Source organism: Moschus berezovskii, chromosome 10 (assembly GCF_049115385.1).
Source record: "Moschus berezovskii isolate FMDL1 chromosome 10, NW_MosBer_1.0, whole genome shotgun sequence".
Classification (NCBI taxonomy): Eukaryota; Metazoa; Chordata; class Mammalia; order Artiodactyla; family Moschidae; genus Moschus; species Moschus berezovskii.
In genome coordinates, this window is record NC_142469.1 from 39,112,929 (window position 1) to 39,123,358 (window position 10,430).

The 10,430-nt window shown below is 37.9% G+C and overlaps 1 protein-coding gene across 1 annotated transcript; it reads right to left on the bottom strand.

The window, feature by feature from the left end:
- Window positions 1-508: 508 nt before the first annotated feature.
- On the bottom strand, window positions 509-9,507 carry LOC129560775 (transmembrane protein 230-like). The gene is made up of 3 exons (XM_055432989.2): window positions 9,463-9,507; window positions 3,165-3,173; window positions 509-946 (listed from the first exon to the last, which is right to left on the bottom strand). Exons 1-3 carry the CDS (start codon window positions 9,505-9,507, stop codon window positions 509-511), a joined length of 492 nt encoding a protein of 163 aa, XP_055288964.2.
- Between the last annotated feature and the right edge of the window lie 923 nt (window positions 9,508-10,430).

The window sequence follows — 10,430 nt, forward strand, 5'->3', positions numbered from 1 at the left end:
ATGCAAAGTTAGAGATTAATATGAGGGATAAAATAGAAACTTTTCAAATAAATCACTTGGTAATAAATTTAACATAATGTATTACATTTTTCTATTTGCCACAAGATATAATAAAATTGTCCATGAGGACTATTTAAAAGAATCATTCAGCTCTAAATAGGTGGCAGTGGCAACATATTGCTTTCACAGAGTAACTTATCACTTCCTCACACGATTAACATTGCTATTCCTCCTCTATACATATCCAAGTGGAAAAATTTGTCATGGGCTTCTGCAAGGGCCAGGAAAATAAAAATAGAACACGTCCTCTCTTAACTTCCTAGTTGGCTAACTGTAAACTCAATTAACATTTGGAGGATGGATTTATAAAATCTGGCCATAGTTGTGCCGAACATTTATTTGCAAAACGGTAGATTTCCTTAATTCTTAAGCATCGATTTCCACAACTTCTGTCCGATGCCTTCTACTCTTTTCACCCCTACCTGTAACGACTCTGGCTGGGTGGGGGCTAGTGATCAAAGTCCGGAAGGTCACGGAAGGAGCAGCCCGGACATCCTCGGTAGGCTCTGTAGGCGACGATCAGGTAGTAAAACCCGGGGAGGAACACCAAGATGCCGACAGTCAGAACTGGGAAGGCTCGATTGGCGCCCACTTTACTGATATAGCCTGCCAGCAAGAGGCAGCCCGTAATAATGAGAGAAGCACCAACCAAAAACTGTGAGAAGGCGCAGGCAATGGCCTTAATAGGAATGTCAGTAGAGCTTTTCTCCAATACATGAGGTCTTACGACACCTGGGCATCTTTTCAGCTTTAAGCTCTCTTTGGCGGGTGAAGTTTCCTTCTGACTGTTAATATGTCCGCCGTCGGGGCTGGAGAGCTTTGCGTATCTCACTTTGCCACTGGGCATGCCAGCAGCCACGTTGGTGCGAGTGGGCACGATAATCCTCTGAGTGGGTGCGGAGCTTGCCCGTGGCCACACGGCAGACGGAGGCGCCAAGGCCAGGGCGTCCACCCAACGGCCGCCTGACCACGCGGTGGGCTGCCCCAGCATCTCTCCATCTGCCTTCCCCTTCTGGGAGACTGCCCTGTTTTTGATGGAATCTCTCTTTTATCATGTGAGTTTGCCATTATGTTGAAAATCATCAGATTATTGGCTGTATTTGTTATTTTCTTAAGCCAGTTCTAGTAAACTCCCAAATCCTTTACCGTTAAAACTATTTAGACTGAGCAGATTAGATTACATTCTTTGTTTTCATTTAGTCAATTTCACAGAATTTCCATTTATACTTGCTTATAGCAGGTGCCCTCAATAAAGCTCAAATCCTGACATGATGATCAAAGGCAAAATATGTTTAAAGACGTCAAGGCATTTCACTCCTAAATTTTGCCTCATTTTATAGGGAACAGCTGTCTTGTAGACTGTATTGTCTCAACACTGATTCAGTGATTGTGGGAGTGATAAGCTCTTTGGAATGTTAGAGTTTAATGAGAAGCAGTGTAATGTTTTAGGAGATTGCAGAGGGGGCGGTTCCTACTTCATGACAGTTCAAACTGGAAACCTCTAAGTTCTCTCTCAATATCTAGAATATCTAGAGAGCTTGGTCCTTAGCTGCAGCCTCTGTTCAAGGTTCTTTACTAACCAAACGTTTGACTCCTCCCCTTTTCTGTGTTCTATGTCTACTTCATACTGACCTGTGTGTCTTATAAGTTTATAATTCATCTTAAAATTTATTACCTACTACATTTGTCATCCTATTTAATTCAATTTGACCTCATTTGGAATGTGCATTCTAAATTCAATCACAAAGTTCTGTTTTTTAAAACATATTCTTTTATATTTGGGATTACCTCATTATCCTAACTAGAGTATAATTTGTTTATGGAAGTAATAGTATGACTTCCCCATTCTTTCAACCACAGAGATCCCAGCAATGAGCCCTTGACCTTCTGTAAACCTAGTGTTTGTTGGTTAAATTTACTACAAAATGCAAATATTGTTGTTGTTATTCAGTTGCAAAGTCCTGTCTTCTTTGTGGCCCCTTAAACTCATGCTTAAACTCATGTCCATTGAGTTGGTGATGCTGATAATTTTCCCTATAACTATTTAAACTTAAATTATAATCTTACTTTTATTTACATGAATTTTATAATGTACATCTCTTCTCCCTAACATATCTCAGAAATATAAAGTTTGAGTGGTACATTTGACCCCAAGGTCACACAGCTGGAAATTAATGATATGAAGAACATCTCCCAACGATTAAGAGCTAGAGGTAAGTCATTTGTAATGGAGGTAAAGCTTAACTTCATTCCAGTTTATTGTGTTATATGCATATGATCACATTTCGTATGAGCCAAATGAGAAAGATAGTGTCTCAGACCTGTACATTATGGGCTGTTGAGAGGAGATCTGTGCATTATGAAGATCAGAGCATTCAGAAGAGATATCTTTGAGAAAAGAGAGTTGAACTGAGTCAAGGGAGGACATTCTTATTTCAAACAGGCCAATCTCAGAGAGGCTAACCACTTTCAGTGTGATCCTGCTGGCACAAAGGAGACCCATATCTGATGTTGAAATTGTGCTTCTGGGAAACAAGAGGAAAAGGTATAAATCAGAGAGCATAAACTGTAGGGCAACCCTGACACAGCAGAATAAAGAGGAGTTTGGTAATTCATTGGAGAAATGTATTTCAAATAGCTTAACATTGTTATTTTATTAAATTGATTTTATCAACTAGGATGGTCTAAATTATGTTTTGTTTGCTTAAATAAAGCCATTAAATTTATTTTATGCATATGTAGGTATATAAACAATTTTGAAGTTTAAGAATATAGTAGGTAGAAATCTCAGTACTCATTTAAAATAATTTAGGGTCCAGACTTTGCTGACAATTTGGCCAATTGTTAACTTGGGATCATTAAAATGAACTGGTAGCTTTGCAGACCTGACCGAGGTATCATCTCATGTGTGTATGTGTTAGTCATGTTCGACTCTGCAATCACATGGACTGTAGCCCTCCAGGCTCCTCTGACAATGGAATTCTCCAGGCAAGAACACTGGAGTGGGCAGCCATTCCCTTCTCCAGGGGATCTTCCTGGCCCAGGGATTGACGAACCCAGGTCTCTCACATTGCAGGCAGAATCTTTACCATCTGAGCCACTACCTCACACTTCTCTAAATTAAAAGTGGCCAGGATGCAGTAAATTATTCAGAGATTTGAAGCTTTCGACAAAATATACCATATTTGTGCAAACTCACTTGCAGCTGACCTTTTTACTATTTCCTCCTATCTGTACCCACCTCTGTTACATATGGTTATTGGCAACTGACAGCAACAAAATCATGGTTTGTTTTTTTTTTTCAGGAAAAAGTGAATTCCTTTTGAGTTTATCTGGGAGTAATAATGAGCTTTAAATTCAAGGCAACAGAAAATCACCTATGATATTTGTGCATTAGAATGACACAGATATGTAAAACAATGCAGGTGCTTTCTTGATTCTTTAATATTTTGCTCTACATTGCTTCTTTTTAAGCTTTGAATTTAATTTTGGGCATAGTTTTTTCCCTTGACTAGATGGGGTAAATTTTGACCTTGACTACTTAGAGGCGACACATTTCCTGCTTCTTAACTTGCAGACTATTTTAAACTCCCATACCTCTGTTTACCAAGAGAGAAAAATAGGACTGGTGGAAAGACTATTTCCATAGGATCCTTTCACGAATATGGCCCCTCAGTTACAATTCAGTCTTGTCTCTGGTAGTATGCTTCACAATGGTTCTCTCTTTTCTCCTTTGATGAGAAAGAAAAGATTGTCACAGTGAAGTAACTCCAGGATCAGCAGCCACTCATGTTTGCCATCATTCTAATAGCCTTGAGTATGAGGTCTATCTCTGTTTCCTCGTAACACTTCTTTTTGCTTTCCTTTTATTGCAGTGCATGCATGCTAAGTCGCTTCTGTTGTGTCTGATTCTATGCGACACTATGGACGGTAGCTCAACGGGTCCTCTGTTCATGGGATTCTCCAGGAAAGAATACTGAAATGGGTTGCCATGCCCTCCTTCAGGGGATTGTCGTGACCCCAGGATTGAACCCTCATCTACTGCAACTCCTGAATTGCAGTTGGATTCTTTTACCACTGAGCTTCCAGGGAAACCCTTTATAATAGCTATATAATAACCTTGCTATACAATACCTATTTTCTTCTTGTGGAAAAGCTTCAATTAAATGTTTGCATTACTGAATCATTGGACTTGGACTTGGTCTGGTTATTCATCTATGTATGTCTGGTTTAATGGAATTAGATTGTTTACAATAGTTACCTACCCCTCCCCCCACCCCTCAGCCCCCACCCTCACCCCGTGCCGCACACACATTAATGAACCTGCAATAGGCTACAACAGAAGCTGTTCTGTCAGGGGCAAGATCAGATAGAGACAATAAATTCTCCTTTGTCCAAGGTTTTGAAGAAAATGTCTATTTAGTTAAATGATTCCTGTTTAGAAATAATTGTTATGAAGATCACAAGTGATACTATACATCAGCAATTTTGCCAGAATTATTTCGATTAAAAACATTTCACAGTACTCTCATTCATATACACATGTACTTTTCATGGTCTGTTCACGTGAAGATCCATTCATAATTTAGAAAACAATAGTGGAAATACTAGTATTTCCTTCTTTTTAAAATAATTAGATGCATTACTGAGCATGCTTATGTGTTTATTAACTTTTCTTATCCTTTCCTTTCATCCTGTAATCCTTAGGTGATTTTCTGGGAATTTGTCCTCAAATCCACCTTTTCTGCATATTGTCTATCCTTAACTGTGTGTGTACTATGACCTCTGCCCACATCAAACTATCTGGCAATTCACAAAAGCATCAATACTCTTCTCATCTTGTGAGTTTTCTTACTTCCTACTTGCTTTCCCAGGAGCAATTTCCCTCTTTTGTCTGCCTAGTTACTTTTATACTCCTTTGAGAGTTAAATCACTGAACAATTTTTGTGTGTGTGTGATTACTGTGTACCAGGCCCTGTGAAATAATAGAAAATAGTCAGTCCCTTTTCTCACAGCGTATTTAGTCCCAGCATAAGAGTGGAGAATGGAGTGAGACTTCCCTGACCCAGGGGTTAGGACTCTGCACTTTCACTTCATGGGGCATGGATTCAATCCCTGGTCAGGTAGCTAAGATCTCATGCTGCAGGCAGTGTGGTCAAAAATAAATTAAAAAAAAAAAAAAAGGAAGAAGAATGGAGAGAGAAGAAGTGTTAAATAAAATACACAAATATAGAACTGTAGACTGCAATAAATGTAATATGAAAAAGTAAATGAATCAATAATACTAATTGAGTGACCTACACCACATTAAGAAATCAGGGAAATCTTACAGAGAATATAGATGTGGGTGAAAGGACTATTGGTCAAAGAGACTGTGGCTCTGTAGAAAATGATAGGAGGCAATGTGGCTATAGAATAGCAAATGAAAAGCTCATTAGTGTAGGCTGATACCGCAGTTAGACCTGGACTAGCGACACTAGATTTTTAAGGCTAAAAAGATACTGAGGTGAAGGATGCGTGCTCACTTAGTCACTAAGTTGTGTCTGACTCTTTGTTACCCCATGGGCTATAGCCCACCAGGCTCCTCTGTCCATGGAATTCTCTAGGCAAGAATACTGGAGTGGGTTGCCATTTCCTTTTCCACGGGATCTTCCGGACTCAGAGATTGAACCCGCATCTCCTGCATTGGCAGGCTGGTCTTTACCACTGAGCCACCAGGGAAGCCATATATGTATGTGTATATATACACACACACACACACTTATGTACATATATATATGTAGCAAGCATTGTAAATCAGTTCAGTTCAGTTGCTCAGTCGTGTCCAACTCTTTGCGACCCCATGGACTGCAGCATGCCAGGCCTCCCTGTCCATCACCAACTCCCTGAGTTTACTTAAGCTCATGTCCATTGACGGAGAAGGCAATGGCAGCCCACTCCAGTACTCTTGCCTGGAAAATCCCATGGATGGAGGAGCCTGGTAGGCGGCAGTCCATGGGGTCGATAAGAGTCAGACACGACAGAGCAACTTCACATTCACTTTTCACTTTGATGCATTGGAGAAGGAAATGGAAACCCACTCCAGTGTTCTCGCCTGGAGAATCCAGGGACGGGGAAGCCTGGTGGGCTGCCGTCTATGGGGTCACACAGAGTCAGACACGACTGAAGCAACTTAGCAGCAGCATGTCCATTGAGTCGCTGATGCCATCCAGCCATCTCATCCTCTGTCATCCCCTTCTCCTCCCGCCTTCAATCTTTCCCAGCATCAGGGTCTTTTCAAATGAGTCAGATCTTCGCATCAGGTAGGCAAAGTATTGGAGTTTCAGGTTCAGCATCAGTCCGTCCGATGAATATTCAGGACTGATTTCCTTTAGGATGGACTGGTTGGATCTCCTTGCAGTCCAAGGGACTCTCAAGAGTCTTCTCCAACAACACAGTTCAAAAGCATCAATTCTTCCACACTCAGCTTTCTTTATAGTCTAACTCTCAAATCTGTACATGACCACTGGAAAAATCATAGCTTTGACTACAGACCTTTGTTGGCAAAGTAATGTCTCTGCTTTTTAATATACTGTCTAGTTTGGTCATAACTTTTCTTCCAAGGAGCAAGCATATTGTAAATCAATTATATTCCAATTAAAAATAAATAATAAAAAGTAAAATAAAAATAAATAAACTGTAGAAATGAAAATTTGTCCATACACTGTAAGGCTAAAAATTAAAAAGAACTGAATACCAACACTGTAATCCAGCTGGTAAATTTCTTCTCGTAGAAATATGACTTAGCAATTGTTGTACTACTTACATGTGTACTAGTGTTGAATGTATAAGCAAGTGGATTGTAGAATCACTTTCTCAGGTTAAGAGAAAGAGGGAACATTGGGACTATACACTATCTTTGAAAAACTTTTGTAGACCTACTTATTTAAAAATAAAGAGGCTTGAAACTAGATCTTGATAACTGTCTAGGAGGACTTCTCCAGCTTTGCTCTTCTTTAAGGACTGTTAAACTGATGTTCTATTTTATAAGTTTTATTTGAAAAGAGTTTGCTCCCTAAGAACATGTAAAAATAATACAGAAACTCATGAAGTTCCCTTCTCCATGTTTCCTCCAATAATAATATCCTACATAACCATAATACATTATCAAAAGCATGAAGTTGATTTTAGTAAAATATTAACTCAAAAACAGACATTGTTAAGATTTCACCAGTTTTTACATGCAGTTGTTTTTGGGGGTTGAGGTAATTATACTGCTATGAAATGTTATCTCTTGTAGATTCATGTAAACTTCAGCACAGTCAGGAAATATAAAGTGCCCCATCACCATGAAGAAACCTCCTGTCATTGCCCATTAGTATTTATACCCACCCATCTACTTTAGCACCTGAATTTTTCTTAGCTGATTTGTATCACTATAATCTTGTCAGGTTGAGAATGTCATGAAAATAAAGTCATTAACTAAGTTACCTTTTGAGTTTATCTTTCTTCAGTTAGGGTAATGCCCTTGAAATCTGTTGAAATTATTGTGTTTTTTACATTTCTTTTTATTCCTGAGTGAAATGCCGTTGTATGGCTATACTGTGGTGTCTTTATCTGTTCACCTACTGAAGGGACATTTGGAATACATCTAGTTTAGGTTATTACAAACAGATGTAATAAAAATTCATGAACAACTTTGTGGGTGAATAAAAGTTTTCCTTCTCTAGGATAAATCCACAACAGTGGGATTGCTTAATTACGTGTTGTTGTTGCTGTTGTTTAGTCCGTAAGTCGTGTCCAACTCGTTTGTAACCCCCATGGACTATATAGCCTGCCAGACTCTTCTGTCCATGGGATTTCCCAGGCAAGAATACTTGAGTGGGTTGCCATTTTCTTCTTTAGGAGATCTTCCCAATCCAGGGATTTAACTGACATCTCTTGTACTGGCAGGCAGATTCTTTACCATTGAGCCAGCAGGAAAGCCCAATCATACGTTAAGTATATGTTTAATTTCATAAGAAATTTCCAAACTGTCTTCCAAGTGGCTGTGACATTTTGTGTATTACTCAGCAATGTAAGAGAGATCTATTTGCTCCGTATCATTGGCAGCATCTGGTGTTGTCAATAGTTCATAAAATCGATTCAAATAAGTAAGCAGTGATATCTCACAATTGTTTCATTTTCTGTTTCTCTGGTGACTAATGGTGGAACATATAGTTTGAAATGTTTATTCACCACTCCTTTGTCCTCTGTGATAAAGTGTCTTTCAAGTCTTTTGCTGATTTTCTGATTGGACCGATTGTTTCTTGACTGTTGAGTTTAGAGAATTCATTTTCTCTGGATACAAGTCCTTGAGGAGATACTGTATGTGATTTGAAAATATTTCCTTCCAGTCTATGGCTTTTCTTTCTTTCTTTTTTGAAAATAAACAGCTTTATTAAAATAGGAATATTCAGAGTATGCTACATTAATTAGAAAGCTTTCTATATCTCCTTGGGGCTTCCCTTGTAGCTCACTCAGTAAAGAATCTGCCTGCAGTGCAGGAGACCCAGGTTCAATCCCTGGGTTGGGAAGATCCCCTGGAGAAGGAAATGGCAACCCACTCCAGTATCCTTGCCTGGAAAGTCTCATGGACAAAGGTGCCTGGTGGGCTGCAGTCCATGGGGTCACAAAGAGTCAGGCACGACTGAGTGACTAACAACAACAATATCTCCTAAGAAAATAATTTGCAGTGTGAGTTTTTTTCTTAATTTTAAACAACTTCATTATATCTTTTTAATGGATGACGCCTTGATTTCATGGCTAAGAACTTGTGCCTAAGTCATGAATATTTTATCCTATGTTTTCTTCTAAAAGTGTTATAGATTTAAGTTTTATATTTACATCCGCAATGAACTTTGAGTTAATGTCTATTAGATATAATATTTAAATCAAATGTCATTGTTTTTGTTTATGAATGTCCAGTTATTACACCATTCACTGAAAAATCTATTTTTCTTGATGTAATGGCCTTTGCAATTTTGTCAAAATTCAACTGTACTTCTGTAATTTTATATGTGAGACATTTATTCTGTTCCATTGGTCTGTGTGTCTTCTTCTGCCAATACGATGCTGTATTGATTAACTGCTTCTCTATGGTCTCTTAAAATTAAATTTTGTGTCATAATTTCTATAAAGAACATTTGAACTGATTACCATTTTCACAAAAATGTATGGGAATGTTTATTTCACTCTACTCTTTCAAACATTGAGCATTTGTCAGTTTTTAAAATTTTGCTAATTATGAATTCGGCTTCCCAGGTGGCATTAATGGTAAAGAACCTGCCTGCCAAAGCAGGAAACATAACAGATGTGGTTTCGATCCCTGGGCCAGGAAGATTCCCTGGAGGAGGGCATGGCAACCCATTGCAGTATTCTTGCCTGGAGAATTCCATGGACAGAGGAACCTGGTGGGCTACAGTCCATGAGGTCGCAAAGCATTCAACATGACCGAAGTGACTTAGCATGCTTGCATGCAGTTATGAATTAATGTTTTGTCTTTTCTATAAATGGCAAGCTTTGTGTTTAGTATACAAAATGATTTCATATTTGTTATTTATTTCACATATTTATTAAATATGACACAAACAGGAAAACTCAAAAATTATTGTGAATAATAATGTTTGCAAAATGACTAAATCTATGGAACTAGCAATAAGATCAAGAAATAAACTATTACTAAGACAAACTAGTGGTTACCAGTGGGGAGAGGGAAGGGAGGAAGGGCAATATAGTGGTAGAGGAATAAAAGGTACAAACTATTATAAAATAAGCTACATGGATATACAATACAGGGAACATGGCCAATATTTTATAATAACTATAAATGGAGTACAATCTTTAAAAATTGTGAATTGTTATATTACACATCTATAACTTATATAATATTGTACAGCAACTATAACTCAATTAAAAATATTACTAAGACCCTAAGACTTTTCTCATTTACCTAATCAGTTACTATACCATCCTCAAAAGGTAATTACTCTCCTTTTTAAGCCATAGATTAATCTTACTGCTTTTTAATCTCTTATAAAGAATTGTGTGATATGTCTATTTTTTCCACTGAATATTATATTTCTGAGATTCATATATGTTTTCCACGTAGTTGTAATTCATACATTCTTATAGTGTTTCCTTATACAAAGCCACACAATTTCTTTATTTGTATTGCTGTACATGAGTATTGGGTTATTTCTATTTGTTGACTTGATAGTAGTCCTCAAAATGTTTATGACTGTAAATTTACTAACTTTTTAAAGTTTCTTCCACTGCTTTTATGGTCCACAAGTTTTTTGCAATTTGAAAATTATGATCAGATTCACCTATACTTTTCTAGCTGTTCAAAA

Bases quoted from the DNA above. Each gene is read 5' to 3' on its own strand.
- LOC129560775 (XM_055432989.2), bottom strand. From the start codon at position 9,507: ATGGACTGTAGCCCACCAGGTTCCTCTGTCCATGGAATTCTCCAG.